Source organism: Delphinapterus leucas, chromosome 6 (genome assembly GCF_059928025.1).
Source record: "Delphinapterus leucas isolate spDelLeu-1000000601 "Yukka" chromosome 6, BTC_Dleu_Yukka2, whole genome shotgun sequence".
NCBI lineage: Eukaryota > Metazoa > Chordata > Mammalia > Artiodactyla > Monodontidae > Delphinapterus > Delphinapterus leucas.
Genome location: NC_143134.1, coordinates 121,274,405 through 121,291,830, shown reverse-complemented (window position 1 = coordinate 121,291,830; position 17,426 = coordinate 121,274,405). Strand labels below are relative to the sequence as shown.

Below are 17,426 nucleotides of genomic sequence, written 5' to 3'. Positions count from 1 at the left end.
GGGGCCCCAGTGGGATGCTGCAAGTGGAAGGGGCCGGAACACTGGGGTGGGGGGTGCGGAGAACACAGCCAGGCTTCCTGCCAGCTCCCAGCTGGAGAGGAGGCTTGTTTCTAATGGGTCTCCCTCAGCGTCCTCACACAGCAGGACCGGAATGAGGGAGTCTCTGTGGCAAGAGGAGACGGCATCAGGGAGATGAAAGGCAAACAGACCACCAGGTGGCCTCCACGACAAGACAGGAGGGAGGGCTGGGGAGCTGGAGCTGGGAGCCGCAGTCCTGGGCTGGGAGCTAAACGCAGCCCCGCTGCCATAAAGGAGCTGCGCCAGGGAATTCCCTGGCGGTCTGAGCTTTCACCACTGAGGGCGCGGGTTCAATCCCTGGTCGGGGAGCTAAGGTCCCGCAAGCTGTGAGGCACGGCCGAAAAAAAATAAAGGAACCATGCCAGGAGGGGGCCTGACAATCGTGCCCCACCAGCCCAGGTGGGTCTACTGCAAACTGAATGGAGCAGCTTTAGCGGCAGCGTCCTGAGGCCACCCCTGGGAGCCGTAGCCTGTGTTTGCCAACAGAGCAGCGCAGCTCCACTGGGGACAGGCCTGGTCCAGGGCCACGCAGGGCAGTGGCCTACTTCTACTCAACCTCCGCCCCATTCAGCACAAGCTGACAGGGGAGCCGGGCGGTGGGGACACTGTGGGACCCGCTGTTTGTTGAACACGTGCCACAGCCAGCCAAGGCCCCCCAACCCCATCCTGGAGGCAGAAATGAGTCGACCTGGGGTGCAGCGGTTTTCTGTTACCTCGCATGGAGGCAGGCTTACCAGGACCTGGCCTAGGGCAAGGAGAGCGAGGCCCACACCTTGCTGCAAAAGGTAAGCGGGTGCCAGAAACACAGCAATCAAGACAGGTAAAAGCAGGCGTGATGTGCACCCTGAAAGAAGCCAAGGCTGCTGAGGGCTCGACCTCCTGGGGGAGGGGAGGTTTGAAAAGAAGGCCGGGGGCTTCCCTGGTGGCGCAGTGGTTAAGAACGCAGGGGACGCGGGTTCGAGCCCTGGTCCCAGAAGATCCCATATGCTGCGGAGCAACTGAGCCCGTGCGCCACAACTACTGAGCCTACGCTCTAGAGCCCGCGAGCCACAACGACTGAGCCAGTGCGCCACGACTACTGAGCCTACGCTCTAGAGCCCGCGAACCACAACGACTGAGCCCACGCGCCACGACTACTGAGCCTGCGTGCCTAGAGCCCGTGCTCTGCAACAAGAGAAGCCACTGCGATGAGAAGTCCACGCACCCCAACGAACAGTAGCCCCCGCTCGCCGCAACTAGAGAAAGCCCATGTGCAGCAACGAAGACCCAACGCAGCCAAAAATAAATAAATACATAAATTTATAGAAAAGAAAAGAAGGCCGGCTTTGGAGAGGACGAGGGCAGGTGGACGGAGGGGTGGGACCCTGGGCAGAGGGTGGGAAGAGGGAATGTCGTGAGCGGGTGCGGGGGCGGTGGGCAGGGCGAGGCTGAGGGCCCACTGACGGGCAGAGCTGTGAGAGTGAACACAGAAGCTTCTAGCCAAGGAAGTGCAGAGCACTCCAGGCGTTCATTCATTCGTTCATTCATTTATGCCGCAGTGCCTACCAGGTGCCAGACACCTGCAGGGTGCTGGGCTGGATACACAGCATTGAACAAAATAGACAAGACTCCCTACCCTGGAGGGACTTTAAGAACGGGAGGCAGACAATGAGGATAAGTGAAGTGAACGGTAGTTTAGAGAAGGAGAAAAGCAAGCAGGGAAGCCAGATGGGAATGGCCAGAAGGGCTACACAGTCTGCAAGAGGGGCATTTGCAGGAGGTGGGTGGGTGCAGGGCAGGGTGAACTGGAGCTGAGATCCCAGATGGCTCGGCGCAATCCTCCTAATAACAGCTGGTTCGATGAGGCTCTAGGTAAACCCTGGACAGGCATCACCTCAGATCCTTGCTACAGCCCTTTCAGCGGGGTACCATGATCACCCCCACATGACAGACGACGGATGACAGAGCCGAGGTCAGGCAGCTAGGACGGGAGCAAACCAGCTTCCCCACTCAGCTCTGCCCGACTTTATTTAGCCTGGGATCTTGGATACCTCCCTTCCTTCCTCCGCCCCCCAGCCCCCAGTGATGGCCCATTGAGAGAAACACGCCAGATACCAGATTGACTGTGGCTGGGGGTGGGGAGTGGATACCAAGGGCCTGCACTACCTGGACCCTTGGGCCTCGCTTCCGCTCAAGTGAGACTGTTCCCTGTTCCCCGTCGCAGGGCAACGAGGACTAGCGTTCAGGGGGCTGCCCTGTGTGCCCAGCTCCCTGCCACCCTCCTGGAACTGCCAAGTTCTCTAGGGATACAGCAGCCCTACCTTGACTGGTGGCCCCAAGAGCCCCTGAGAGCAAAACCGACTTGGTTCTTGATCCTATCGACTTGTGACATGCGCACCAGGAGTATTGTGAGAGGAGCTGTATGTAATAAGCTATCCAAAGTGATCGCCCCTTGAACAAGCGTCACTGCAGCCAGATTAGTCTGGATGAAAGGCGCAGGGTGCAGGCACTTCTTGATCTGGGGGAGGAGGAAGGAAAAAAACTGATTATCCGATAGGTTTTAGGCTTTAATAGATTTGTATTTTTTCAGGCTGCTAAAGACGATTAAATCGTGGTATGAAAAGCGCCTAGGGCTTAAAATAAATGAGGAGGAAGGCAAGTCATTTCAGAAATGTCCAGGAAGCAAACTGAACCTCTCCAGTGCAAATGGCAGGCTTGGTGGTTGTGTTCTTTGTTCAGGGTGAGGCAGCTTCCTTTTCTTCCCCAGCTGTCTTTGCAGTTGAATTTGACAAGCCTACCAAAGTGTGTATGTGTTCTGAGAAGGCAGTTCTGAGGGGGAGCGAGCCTCTTCCCCTTGGAGGGCATGTCTCCAGGCTGGTAGCTGCTGGAAAAGGCTTTGGCTAGGAGTCAGGACGCGTAGTTCCAGCCTGGCTCTACCTTTAACAAGTGACCTTGGCCTAGAATTTCCCCCTTTCCAGGCCTCAGTTTATCCATCTGTAAAATGAGGGAGTTTGGATTAGAGGCTTTTCAAGGGCTCTTCTGATTCTAACGCTCCATAATCAACAGCTGATGAGGAAAGAGGTCCAGAAAAAGGAAATGGCTCAGCTAACAAATTTTTACCGTTCTGAGCCTCCAATTTCTCACCCGTAAAATGGGAATGAAGGTACCTATTTCTCAGGGTTGGCGCAAAGATTAAATGAGACATATTACTAATAGTAGCCCCTATGCATTGTGCACTTACTACACACCAGTTACCGTCTAATAATTCTGACATATTAGTTCATGGAAACCTTCCATAATCCCCACTTAATAGGGGAGGAAAGTGAGGCACAGAGCAGGCTGGCACAGCTAGTAAGGGCGGAGCCAGGATTTGAACTCCGGGGCAATCTGTATTGACTATGCCATACTCCCGCTCCATAATGCTCACATCACGGTAGCTCCTCCTAAGAATAGCAACGGACAAGAGCTAGAGCTCCCAATTCAGTGCCGCGTCAGATACCAGGCTGCCCACCGGGGATTAACACGATTTGCAGACCTCCTTCCCCCCTCCGCGTCCCACCCCAACTCTCTCTCTCAGGGCAGCGGCAGCAGCGGCGGCCCCCTCCATTCTCCACCCCCCTCACCCTCCAGTTTCCAAATCCAGGGCTTGGATGGGCCCTCCCCGGGCCTGCTTTAACCTTGCTTGTCCTAGAGCGGCCTTCACTCACAGAGCGCCCTGAAGCTGGAGTGTCTCCGTGTCTGTCTGGGGCCCCGGAGGGGCGGGGAGGCCCTTCCCAGGGCTTGGGAGAAGGGGTGGGTGGGGTGGGGAGATCTGAGGTGAGAAGGGGCGGGGCCGTGGGCCAGATTGTTACCGCCGGTGCCATAGCAATCGTCACGGGGCAGCCCCGCCCCTCCCCGGGAGCAAGTGGCGGGGTCTCGGGGGCTCAGAAGGTGCAAGCTGGTCTGAGGGTTTCCGACGGGACCCTCGACCCTCCCGCCCCTCCTTTTTCAAGCACCCTGCCCCACATCTACTCAGCTTCTTCATTTTAAAGATGGGGAAACTGAGGCCCTGAGAGCAGAGCCGGGGTGGCTCAAGGAGCTCCTAACTGGGGTCTCTCAGCACAGGGGGGCCCTATCAGGGGACACCTCTGACCCCAGAAAGCCACAGCTGGAGGAGACTTGAGGTGCCCCGCTGGGGGCGCGCAGAGGGGCGCGGACGAGGCCAGGGCAGGGAAGCCCTTGCCCCAGGCGGCTGAGCGCGCCGGAGGGGGAGCGGGTGCCCGGGCCAGGCTCCAGCCTCGCCGGTGGGCGGGCGCGACGCGTGCTGATGACGCAACGGCGCGGCACCCCTGGCGACGGCGGTCACCAGGGAGCGGCGCGCGCTGATGACGCGAGGCCCTAGCGACAGCGGTCACCAGGGAGCGGACGCGTTGTACGGCGATATGGACGCGACCACCGCCCCGCACCGCATACCCCCGGAAATGCCCCAGTATGGGGAGGCGAACCACGTCTTCGAGTTGATGCAGGTGACCCGGGCAGCCCTGCCCTGTCGCGACACCAGGCGGTGGCCGGGGAACCTCTTGCTGCGGTCCGGCTGCGCGCCGGCGACAGCGCATCAGGGAGGGGGTCACGTTTGTTACCCAAGAGGACGCCCAAATTGGGTTGTTCGACTCCTGTGCCATCGTATCCCAAGGGACCGCTCGACCAAAAGATGCTCCCTGACCCTCCCTGGAGGGAGGAAAGGGGGCAGGCCATGCTGGCCATGATTTGGTCCTGGCCCCGCCCCAGTCAAGTCCATGATCTGGAAGAGGTCCCTTCCTTTTCTCAGTTCCCCCATCTGTGAGACGCCAGGTTGCAAGAGGTGGTTTCCAAGGGGCTCATCTGGTGCTGACAATTCCCAGGCCGTCTGCAGTTGTTGGTTTCTGAGCTGAGGAGTGTCTGCGTTGAAGGTGGCCCTCTCCGTCCTCTGAGAGGGCCACCTCCTGGGACAGCAGCCCTGTGGTTTGGACAGCAGCATTTCCTACCTGGCCCTTCCTCCTCAGGGCCAAGAGTTCAGGGCACCTCCCAAGCCCTCATCCTGAGTTCCTGACCTGACCTACCTACTCCCTGTGTGACCTTAGGCAAAGCCGTGCCCCTGCATGTGCTCCAGGTTTCCCTTCTGCGTCTTGTGGAAGTAAAGGCTTTCAGGAGCCGGACTGGAGGAACTGTCAGCCACTCCGAGGTTCTGAGGGCCAAAGGGAAGCTGGAGCATTTGTCTGCTCCTCCGGGTATACCCCATCCCCGGAGGCACCTCCTTAGCGATGCCAGTGGCCATTTGAACCTCTGACAGCTCTGAGAGAACTCAGACTAAGAAACCTGAGTCTCCATCTCTCCAGCAAACACAGGCTTCCTTGGGAAAGTGTTAACTGATAGAGGGCACACGAGAGATTTCTAAAACTGAGTGGCCAACCTAAGTAAAGAAGATGGCTAGCTGGGTCCTAAGTCACCGGGTGGTGGGCAGGATGGGGCAACTCCTGGGAGCACTGTGCTGCGCTCTAGAGAATCTGGTGTATCTCATAGCAGTTGTTGGAAGGAGCAGCCTGAGGAAGCTTTTGGTCCAGTAGTTCCAGTCCTTAGTCATTTGTGTGCTCCCTCCATGGTTTTTACCATTTCCATTTTCTGGCTTTTTTTTTTTTTTTTTTGCTGTGCAGCGACGCTGTGGGATCTTAGTTCCCTCACCAGGGATTGAACCTGGGCAACAGCAGTGAAAGCACTGAGTCCTAACCACCGGACTGCCAGGGAATTCCCAATGTTTTTATTTTAAAATAATTTTAGACCCACAGGAAGTTACAAAAATAGTACAGAGTTCTGGTGTACCCTTGATCCAGCTTCCCCTAGTAGTAACATCTGAGGTAGCTGTCCTACATTGTCAAAATCAGGAAATTGACATTTGTACAATACTATTAACTAGACTACAGACCTTATTTGGATTTCATCCATTTTTACCAGCACTCATTTAAGGGTATGAGTCTATGAAATATTATCACAGGTATAGATTCATATAACCAAAACCAGATTTCCATTTTAACTTAATCATTTCTTTAAATCAACCCACTTTAAAACTATTAACTTATTTCACCTCATCCTAAGCAATATCCTTGAAATCATAGGTTTCACATACTGATTTTTCTAATACACGTTAGATGTGCAGCTGTGTACGAGTGAAATTTAAAATATTCATCTGAGAACCACCTAAAATCATCTCACACCATCTCACCAGTGATACAGGACTAGGGATCTCGTCCAACTGTGCCTTTTAATGGGCAGGGAACCTGAGGCCCAGAGAAGGGAAGGGTGTTGATGGTGAGAAGCGGAGTGGGGCTAGGACTTCTCATGGTTCATGCTGTTTTTTACTGCCCTGCTCTCCCTCTGCCCCCAAAGGGCTACAGCCCCTCCCTGCTTGTCCCTAGGGCATAAGGCTGCTCCCTAGTGCACCAGCCCGGCTGCTGTCAGCCACCTGGTTAATTTCTGAGCCTTTTGTTCTGGAACCGTGCAAGCTGCTTTCCCTTAGAGTTAAATAACCAGACAATCCCAGGACTCTTTTAGATATCTGTTCCACTCTGGAGGGACACAGGTAGCAGCGATGGCCACGTCCCCCAGCAGACGTCCGCGTGGGGCACCTACTGGGATTGTGCCGGGCACTGGGACAAGGGGGAGGCGATAAAGGGGATGCACGGGGGCTGCAGAAACATATGACAGGATTGACCTAGTGAGTATCATCGGGAAGGTATGTTTCCATTGAGGCCTGAGGAAAAGTGTTCCAAGCTGAAGGAACAGCATTTGCTAGGGCTCTGAGGGGTGAACGGGTGCAGCGCGGGAGAGAAACCGAGAGAAGGCTGGTCTGGGAGTCACCAAGGAAGTGAGGGGCGAGGGCCCCGAGACTGCCTGCTCTGAGTCAGGGGCTCCATCCCTCCAGCTCCGCCTCCGTCAGGGTGCCTCCCCAGCAAAGCCCACGCGGCCCCTCCCTCACGCCTCTGCTCACAGGGACCCAAACAGATGCCAGCTAGGGTGGGGGGCAGGGGGGAGATCAGGCCCCGTAACTGGTATCCACTGCGATACCAGGGTGCTGGGCCACCTGAGCCTGGGGCCTTGGGTGCTCATGCAGGTGCTAACCACCTGGGTGTCTGCCCTGTGCCCACAGAACATGCTGGAGCAGCTCCTGATCCAGCAGCCCGAGGACCCCATCCCATTCATGATTGAGCATTTGCAACGAGACAATGATTACGGTGAGCACTGGAGTGGGCCTCCTCCCCCCTCCCCCGCTGTCTCCCTCCCCTCCCCCTCCTGGGAACCTCTGGGAACCACTCTGTCCTCCCCGTGTCTAAAGGGAGGTCAGAACAGGGTGGGGAAAGGTTTTGCCAACTTGGGGAGGTGGTTAATTGAAAAATGCCTTAATTTCTTTTGGAGCACAACTCATACAAATTCTCCTGCCAAGTGATTAAAATGAAAACCTCAGAATGGCCCGCGGAATTAATTATTAATGCCTTGGCACGCCCCAGCTGATGTCGCCTGTTGGGTTTAAGCTCTGTGATCACTCCACTTGTCAGGTGTAAATGTGGTTTCTGGTCTACCCAGACAGGCAACACTCGGGTTTTCCTGATGGTCTTGTTGTCGGCGCCCGTTAATGAGTTCCAGAGCTCCCTAAACCTGGCCCAAGCGAGCGCAGGCCGACCAGACCCAAGGCCGGAGCCCCTGACAGGGAGGTGGGAGAGGAGGCGCTTCGGCCCACGTGGAGGCTTGTTGCCGTCCTGTGTGAGCTGTCAGGGAGGCCAGTGTCTCGGAGCTGTGATGTTTCTTTCACTGGAGCATTAGCCGCTTTGAAGGAGCTACCAGCGCACCAGTGAAGTGAGGGCTTGGTGCAGTCGAGAGGGATGGAGGCCTGAGGTGCCCCGTGGTGGGGTTCAGAGGCCTAAGATGAGAGGGGATGCTAAGTAGTTTAAAAAAGAAATGGGGAGAGAGGAGACTCCAAGCCTGCAGGTTGCCAGGGACACCTGGCCTCTTCCGCGTGGCCTGGGCAGGGTCAGGGCATCGGAGTGAGGGGCCGTTTCAGAGGCCTAAGCAGCGTGGTTCAGTGTGGTGCAGAGAGCCCCAGGAGTGCCATTTTCTGAGCCTCCAGGGAGGCATATTCGAGAACGGACTCTGAGTGTGAGCGCGTGTGCCCCAGGCGGAGACCGAGCCGGGGGGGGGGGGGGATGTGACGGAGGTGGGGGATGCAGTCTGCCCCGCGGAGAGTCTTCTAAGGGGCCTCCGTTCCCTGGTGCTCTGGTCGGGGCGGGAGGGAGGCTCACCTGCTCTGTGGGGTGAGAAGCCCCCTTGCTTCCTGGTGGTCCCTGCTCTGGACCCCAGCTTGCTGCCCTGGCCTCACCAAGTGGCCTTCGTTGGCCAGAGGAAGACGTTTCTGCAGCCCCCTGCCCCCCGGCTGTTCGCGGGGCCCGGTGTTGCTAAGTTCTGTTACTTGAGGGCTGCTGGGAGCACTTCTGCCTGTGTTCCCCTCTTGTACTGCCCCCGCCCAATCAATACAGCAAAGCAAAGTCAAAAGAAGTAAAAGTTGAAGGCCAGATAAAGGTAAAGTAACAGTGAAGTAAACTCAAAGTGAAGAGCGAAGCAAAAGCAGGGAAGTGCAGGGAAGCGCAGTTCAGGGAGGTGTCCCTTCCCGCCATCCCCCCCACCAGGGAGCCTCCAGCACATCTGTGCTCACATCTTCTAGTTAAGTGCGACGAAATGGCGAGAGATCATTGCTCTCTCTCGGCCTCAGTTTCCTCCTCTGTAAAATGGGCACGTCTGGTAACAGAGATGGAGGCGGCAAAGCTCCGGCCTCATCCATGGCGACTGGTCAGTGACACCGTGGGAAGGGATGACAAGGCCCTGATGCTCCCGCCGGGCTTCAGGTGGTGCCATGCAAGTGTCCACTTGTGAAAAGCTTAATGAGGATTTTCTAAATGAAAACCATACTTGATAATAATACAACCATTTGAACCCTAAGTTGGGTTGTGGTGGCCCTTGCTACTTATGGTTTGAAAAATTCTGTTTAGGGGTGTGTGTGCCACGCTGTGTGTTCTACCACAGACCTGAAGTCTTCGTTAGTCTCCCTGCTAGAAATTCAAGAGCCTGAAATTTGAGGCACAGTCCATCTTTATGCTTTAATCTTGCTCCTCTGTATGCAGAAATGATTTTCAGTGTCAAACTATCCACTTGACCAGAATTTTTAAGTTCAAATGTCATCTAATGCAGTGCAGTCGGCATCGGCGGGACCGTCCTCTCGGGCGCTGGCCTTACAGCCACCTGTAAGAACCTGCTCCTCTGCCCTTTCCCACCTCCCTCCACCCTCCTCAGCACCCCTTTCCATTCGTGCTGGGGCCTCCTTTCCAAGGCTGCCCTCCACGGAGCCCTGCCTCCTTTCTCCACGTCACACCTGCTCTGTTGCTCTCCAGTAGGGGTGGAGAGTTCAGACCCTCCCCGTTCAGCTGGAGCTAGGGGCCGGCCTCCTGGCTGTCCTCCCCCATGGCTGGAGTCCAGGCTTTTGGTCCAGGTGCTCTCTCAGGGAGTCGAGTCACTGGATCCCAGTAACCACTGTTTTGAGGGGTTGATTTGTTCCCAGAGCCCTCCATCCCCACTCCCAGGCCTTGGGCTGGCAGCTCTGAGGGTCGCTGGCACATCTTTGCCTCTTGGCTCAACCACTTAAATGAAGAGAGGGGCATCTCTGAGTTCCCCTCCCGTGCCCAGGCCTCCACCTGCAAGTGAAGAAAAATGTGGGAGAAAGAGGGGGGCTGGAGGAGGAGGGGAGAAGACCATGCTTCTGGAATTTCTCTATGAGAGGGCGAAGGTGAAAAGAGTTTCACCCAACCCTTGTGGTTCTAGAAGACCACAGGAGGCCTGGAGAGGTCCCCTGATGTCCAGTGAGCACTTCTGCAGCCCCGGGCTAGTGGGTCGGTCGGTCCTGCCTTCTCCCGACCATGCAGTGGCCCGTGTTAACTGCAACCGGGCACTCAACCCTCTGCCTCCTGGATGGCCACGCACGGTGGCATGGTCAATGGCTAGTGTAGAGGGACAGAAGACTCTGGACTCTTGGCGGTTAGCGTGCATGTGAGGGAATGAGGGGAGCCGCCGGCACAGGGGCTGGCAGCCCCTTCGCTGCAAGAAAACCAGATTTAGTACAAAGTGAGCATTTACAGTAGCCCTGGGCAATATGAAAGAAGGCGATGGTGTGTATAATGGTATGTTTCGTTTTTTATCAAACGTTTGTCCAAGAAAGCTGTGTATTAGAGCTCCAATACCTAAGGGTTTTCTTGTGAATTTTAAATCATGCTCCTAGTTAAACCTCAAAAGGCTCTGTGGATGGAAAGGGTTTTTGATTTCCTTTGAAGTGGGTTGAAGAAGTTGATTACTCTTGGCAGTCAAGCAGCCTTTTATGACACTGTTTATAAATAATTACTCATGAGCAGGCCTGGAGTTTCAAGGTGTTAGATTTTAAGAAACTGAAATTAATCACATAAATGTGTGCAAGAAATTAGGTGCGGAGAAAGGCCGTGGATGTTCCCCTTTTAAAGTATTTTCATAGATGTGTACAATTTGGGTGCCACTTACGGAGCGAGGAAGGGGAGGGCTTCCCCAGCAGCCATGGAGCCTCATAACTTTTGTCAAAATGAACGTGCAACCTGGGAGTCAGCTCGTTCCCAAAATGCTCTTGTCAAGGTGCAGCCAGCCCCTTCTGCCCGGTCCCTCAGGCCCTGGGCCTTGTTGAGTCTGGCCCAAGTTCTAGGGAGCTTCAGCGGAGGCCTGGGGTTAGAGCCCTGCAGAGGCAGCAGGGCGTCGGGCACCTGAGCCAGACCCCCATCCTCCCCCCGCCGCCCCACCACCCTGTCTTCTTCTGGCTTCAGCAAGCAGGCGTTCTCCCCGCGGTCCGAGTGAGCTCTTTGCGTCAGCGCACCAGTCCCCCCCGCCCTCGACCTCCCTCCCTGCTGCCCTGATCCTGCCCCTCCCCGCCAGCCTTCCGTGGCATCCCAGCTCCGATCTCCCCTGACCAAGTGTTCCCCAAGCCACCTGGTTTCCAGGCTCATCCCATAAGCAGTGTTTTCCACTTGCTGTGGCTTCTCCCCTCAGGTTGCAGGGCCCCGGCAGGCCTTGCCCCAGGTTACAAGGCCAGAGCAGAGAATGGGCTGTGAAGCCCCGCCCTGGTTCCCACCCCCACAGCCGAAAGTGCCTTGCCTGCCCTGGGCCTGTGCCCTGAGCTGCTCCACTCAGTGGAGCCCCGACTGTGGACACGGTCTGGGAGGTGCTGTCCCTGGCGGCCCTGCAGAGCCCGGCTCCCGGTGGCCGTGCGTGAGCAGCGTTCTGGACGCAGGCTGCAGTGTCAGGGGCCCAGTGTGTGCAGCGGTGTGCGCTGCCCCGCCCACACCCCTTGGTGGCCTCACGTGGGGCATTGTTCCTGGTGGGCGGCCCCGGGCCTGCCTCCCGCCTGGGCAGGATTCTCTGAGCCATGCTGGCCTTTGAATAAACCCCTCTCTACCCGACTCAGCCTCATCTGGTTCCTGCAGCTTGCAACCAAGAATGCCAGTTGGCAGAAGATGCCTTTGTGAGGAGGTAGTGATGGTGGAGACAAAGGTAACCAAACACTCAGTGGCCACAGAGAGGGCGGCAGCCGAGGAGGAGGCCACCAAAGGTCCTGCTGCGTGTGTGGCTCCTCGCAATGCCGGCTGCAGGAAAGGAGGATGAGACTTGGTTGCTGCCCCCTGGGGACCCGCTCAGCTGCTCAGCAGGGCGACAGAACTCACCAAGGCTGCAGCAGCCCCTTAATCAGGAGTGGGGTGAGAATCTCAGAAGAGGAAGCCAGTGGGGCTGGGGGGGTTAGGGTGAGGAGGACATTCCTGATGGGGAGGTGACGGGTGACAAGGTAGGGACATGGGAAGAACATCATCAGAAGAGGGAGGAAGTCCAAGGTCAAGGGAGAGGATTGCTCGGGGCTCCTGGGCGACCTTCAGGGTCCCCAGCTAGGCGAGGCTGTTAGGATGCCAGGACACATCCCAGCCTCCTGGTGAGGGTCAGGCCCCTCAACAAGGGTCCAAGGGGACTTAAAGGGACACAGAGCCCCTTGGCCAGAAGGACACTGGCCGCTGAGTCCGCCCTGCTGAGGAGGCCCGGAGGCTCCCTTGCCAAGCGTGACCCGGAGAGAAAGGGTATGTGCAGGGGTTTGCTGAGCTGGAGCCTGGCCACGCCTCCTGGCAGCAGGCCAGGTGCTGCCCCGACCAGGGCCTTCCTGTCCCACATCCCTGATTCACATCACCAGCCCCAGGAAAGGCTTTGGGCTTCCGAGAAGCAAGTTGCTTACATTTCACAACAGTGGGGCCAGTGGACCAGATTTAGAAACACGGCCAGCGACAGTGTTTGCTCTGAGGCCGCCAGCTGGAGGCACACAGACATCAGGCAGCAGCAGGAAGCTGTGACGTGTGTCTGACATTCTCCGTGGGCTTGAGGAGAGGCAGTTCCCTCGCGGAGACGGGGCAGAGGCCGGCCCTCCCTCTCAGGTCTGGTCTAACGCGATCACCTCGCGGACCCGGTGCGGGCCTCAGGCCACCTTGCTTTTCTCGGCAGCATTCAGCCCAGCGCGAGCTTGGATGAGGCTCTCGATGAGTATTTGTGGAGTGAATCAGTGAATTATCCTGGACTTGCCCTCTGCGTTTCCCCTGAAAATGAGAAGGTGCTGTGAATTGGGGCACAAGTCTGTTTAAACCCAAGCAGCCTGGCCAGGTGTGGGTCTGCTGGTGATCATCAACTCGGGGGCCAGACCCGCTAGTTCCTTCTCTGTGTCCACTCCCAAACTAGGAGGTCCCCCACCTGGATGAGGCTCCCTCTCGGAGGCCTGATAGGAACGGGCCCCGTGAGTTGCTGTGCACACCTGTTCATCCTTCTCCGTGGGCTGGGGCCAGGCTGACAGGCAGAGGCAGAGGCCTGGTTCCCCAACCTGGGTGCTGCACCCCTCGCTTCCCACAGCTGGGGGAGGGATGACATCATCAAGGTGGCACTCAGGGAGGAACCAGCGTGGGTTCACCTGTCCAGACACCACATTACGCTTCCTTTGTTTTGACCCAAGCACACGCCTTCCAGCACTTTTCTTAAGATGCTGGTTTTTTTGTTTTTTTCTTTTCCAACGGCCAGTACCTACTCGCTAGTCTGGTAGTGTCTTCGGGAATTCTGCAGGGTCGGGAGCCTTCCAGACCCAGGAGTATCACACCGAAGCCAGTGGTTTCCATCCTCATAGAAATGCCCGTATTTGAAAACAAAGCCTTTTCTATCTGGGGTTTTTATAAATCTGGCCCATACACTCCAGGCTTTTCCCCATTATTTCCCTCTGTAAAATGATGGGGAATACAATTTGCTAAATAAAAAGGCATAGATATTAAAAAAAAAAAACCAAACCCGCCTTTGAAGGTCGATTTACATAAAATACAGCTTTATTTGAGAGCATGTCCCTGAGACAAAGTCCCTGTTTAAAATGCTTTATGGTGTTTGAAATCCCAATTGTTCTTGATATTTATTAGTTTGGCAAACAAGTTACCCTGTCCACATCCCCTTGGAGACAGAAAAATAAACCATCTCAGTGATCACTTACCTCTCTAAACACAGAGAGTATGTTCTGTGGTGGGAGCATCTCGGAGCCACTGGGTTACAAATGACCGCGTCACTCCCAGAAAATGAAATCTGGGGAAGAAAGAAATACATACACCCAGAGCTCTGCAGACGTGGGAGGTTGCTTTGTCATATTGAATGGTGACACTCAAATCTCTTTATTCCACAGTGCCGAAGATTGTAATACTAGGTCCACCCGCCTCGGGGAAAACAACTATAGTAAGTGTATCATATTAAGTGTGGTAATACGGGAGTATCTCATTTGTCCTGCAGAGACGGAATGAGACTCCACCTCTGCAAATTTTCAACATAACTGAGCTTTTCTTCATCTTTTCTCTCTCCTACCTCTTATCTTCTCATGACAAGAGGCAGTATGTGTTTGTAGTAGAAAACCTAGAAAATACAGAAAACAAACGTAGAGTTCCCCAACCATCCAGAGATAAGCATTCTTTGAATGTGTGGGATATTCCTTCCAGGGTTTTCTCATGGCTACATGGCCACCATCCTGGCAAACCCTTGGTTCCATCCTTAGGATACATTTCTAGAAGGGGAAGCGCTGGGTCAAATGGCACACACATTGCAAAGACTTTTGGTGTGGAATCTTCAGATTCACTCGTAAAATTTTAATTATGAAATGTTTTAACCAGTCAGAAAAGCAGAGAAACTACACCAGAGATACTCATGTGTCCCACTCCTGGATTTTACAGGTACTTATCATTTTGTCATATTTGCTTTGACGACTTTCTCTCCATTTCAAAGATAGTAGAACTTTAAAGATACGGCAAATACCTCACCCCACTTCCCTCACTCCGTTTTGTCTCTCCCTCCTTAGAGGCAACCCCTGTCGTGAAGCTGAAGCTTCATTCCATGTATGGTTTTAATCTTTCGGCTCCTTTTTTAAGTACCAAAGCGTCTTCAGTTATAATCATCCGAGATGGAACTCTGTGTTTGCAAAAGCCTGGTTAGTGAGCATCAGGTAACATAAGTTAATGATAAACAAGAAGGTCCTACTGTAGAGCACAGGGAACTATATTCGATATCCTGTAACAACCTATAATGGAAAAGAATCTGAAAAAGTATATATATATATACCTGAGTCACTCTGCTATACACCAGAACCTAACACAACATTGTAAATCAACTATATACCGTACTTAAAAAAATAAACATTAGCGAACTCTTCCTTGATCACTGTATCATCGCTGTCAGCTCTCCTCCTGGGCCCAGGAGATGCGGCAGGTGGTTTCCCCCAACTAGCTGGCGCCTGGCTTTATTCTGAAAAGGAATTAAGATGTCTGGTCCTTACATAAAACCACGTGCATCTGCCCTGCTTTTGGAGTTAGGATAGCCAGCTCTTCTGTTTGTCTGTCACCTATCTGTCTGTCCATCCGTTCATCCATCCATCCGTCTATCTCTCTGTAGTTTTTCTGCCTCGTTCCTCAGGGTCAGGCTGTCAGCTTTCACTCCTGTCCACAGTCCACCCTCCCGATCACCATTTCACTGTTAGAAACCAGGGGCTCCTGGACGTGGGGACCTGGCAGTCACTGGCGCTAACTGGTGTTTCAGCTACAAGCCTTTGGGCAAATTCACTGTTCCCACCCCTGTCTGCTGTGTAGGGACACACAAATCTCATTTTACAATAAGATGATACATAGTCAAAGCCTAACGGGCTCTTTCCTGATCTTGTCGCTGACATTTCCCAGCACGAGGAACAGAAAGATGAGGGTTCATACCTGCCCTGGGGGACCTCTAGGGCCTTCTTTTTCTTTTTGGCCATGCCGTGTGGCTTGCGGGAGCTTAGTCCCCCGACAAGGGATTGAACCCCGGCCCCGGCAGTGAAAGCGCCGAGTCGTAACCACTGGACCACCAGGGAATTCCCCCTCCGGGGCCTTTTGAATCATCCCGCTGCTGAAATGGTCATCAGTATAATCTTGGTGTTAAGAACATTTTGTTGCACGATTATACCTTCAAATGTGTTCTCCCCTGGTAGAGTATATATAGTGGCCATTGATGAACTAAACATTCACTTGGCGAGAATATGCCATTCCCCATTCTTTAAGAAAAAATGAACATTGAGTATGGGTCGTGACCCCTATTAGGGCCTGTCCCTGTGTTTCCTGTTCCAAACCTTTCTTGAGTTAAGAACTCATGGTCCACAGATCTTGAAGAGGCAGGCCCAGGGCAGTAAAGCATAGGTTTCCCAGGTCCATTTAGAGTCAATGGCTGGTTGAAGAAGAAATGGCAGGCAAGCAGAATTCCACAGCTGGGAGGGATTTTATGGGTTTGTCTCCCTTGGTGGCCTCCTTCCAGCCAGAAATAATTATGCTTCCCTGTGACAGACTTTTCTAGTAGCATATGGAAGGACCCAGGCATTGTAATGGTGTCCTCTTATTTATTCCTTTCACAAAAATTTTCTTTTCCTCTTTCCTTTCTTCAGGCAATGTGGCTCCGCAAACATCTGAATAGCAATCTCCTCAGCGTGGAGAGCTTGATGGCAAAAGAATATTCCTCTCTGGCAGCAGATGCCAGGACACATTATCAGAAGTTCCAGGTAGGATGGGTCCTGGGGAACAGGACGGGGTGAGAGCTGCCAAGGCTCCCCCATCACCTACCCCACCCTTTCCATTCCCTGGTGGATTAAGTGAGAGAAAATACTGGGGTAAAATGAAATATAGGCAGGATGTGACAGCAGGAAGGAGAGAATTCTTCAGTAGGGCACACAGGTCCCGGTGGGCACGGAGGTGAGGGGTTTGTGGTGGGAAAGGATCAGTAGCCGTGAGGATGCTGTTGTGTACCGATGGAGTGGCCCAGCCCTGCTCTTCTTAGGGTCAGCCCGATCAAGTGGGTGGGGGCAGGGCAGGGGTCTCCATTCCACAGGTGATGCGCCTGCTGGCCTGCACCAGGACCTGCAGGCCTGAGCTGGCGGGGAGTTTAAAGGGCAGTGGTCCAGCTCTCCCCAGAGGGGAAAGATGCTGAGTGCTGCAGCTCAGGGGCACTTCTTTCCGCCCCTCAGGGTGGGCACCCTGTGGCATCCCAGGAGGATCAGGGGTCTGTTTCTAAAATCCCACCAACACTATATTTGAAAGACTTTTTTTTTAAATTTATTTTTGGCCGCGTTGGGTCTTTGTTGCTGCACGCGGGCTTTCTCTAGTTGCGGCAAGCAGGGAGGGGCTACTCTTTGTTGTGGTGCGTGGGCTTCTCATTGCGGTGGCTTCTCTTGTTGCGGAGCACGGGCTCTACGTGCGCGGGCTTCAGTAGTCGCAGCATGCGGGCTCAGTAGTTGTGGCTCGTGGGCTCAAGAGTGCAGGCTCAGTAGTTGTGGCTCACAGGCTTAGTTGCTCTGCAGCATGTGGGATCTTCCCAGACCAGGGCTCGAACCCGTGTCCCCTGCATTGGCAGGCGGATTCTTAACCACTGCGCCACCAGGGAAGCCCGAAAGACATTTTTAAAAGGGAAATATAGGGCTCGATCATGTTGGTTCTCTTAAATGCAAATAGAAATTTCCAAGTATCTTTTCAAAGTCCCCTTTGGAGCATAAGCAGATGCTCCAGTCCGTTCAGGCTGCTGTCACAGAGACTGGGTGGCTTGGAAACAGAATGTAACTCACAATTCTAGAGGCTGGGAAGTCCAAGGTCATGGCGCCCACAGACTCAGCGTTGGCTGACAGCCGTCTTCTCACGGTAGCCTCACGTGGCAAGAGGGCACGGAGCTCTCTGGAGCCTCTTCTT

The 17,426-nt window shown here is 54.6% G+C and overlaps 1 protein-coding gene across 1 annotated transcript in view; it reads left to right on the top strand.

The window, feature by feature from the left end:
• The first annotated feature begins 3,886 nt into the window (after window positions 1–3,886).
• The window catches only part of AK8 (adenylate kinase 8), a 138,890-nt gene continuing 125,350 nt past the window's right edge, over window positions 3,887–17,426 (top strand). The window contains exons 1-4 of the mRNA XM_022578334.2: window positions 3,887–4,562; window positions 7,217–7,301; window positions 13,868–13,917; window positions 16,136–16,249. Coding sequence (XP_022434042.1) covers window positions 4,422–4,562; window positions 7,217–7,301; window positions 13,868–13,917; window positions 16,136–16,249 — 390 coding nt within the window. The 5' untranslated portion in view covers window positions 3,887–4,421. The remainder of the gene's footprint in view (window positions 4,563–7,216; window positions 7,302–13,867; window positions 13,918–16,135; window positions 16,250–17,426) is intronic.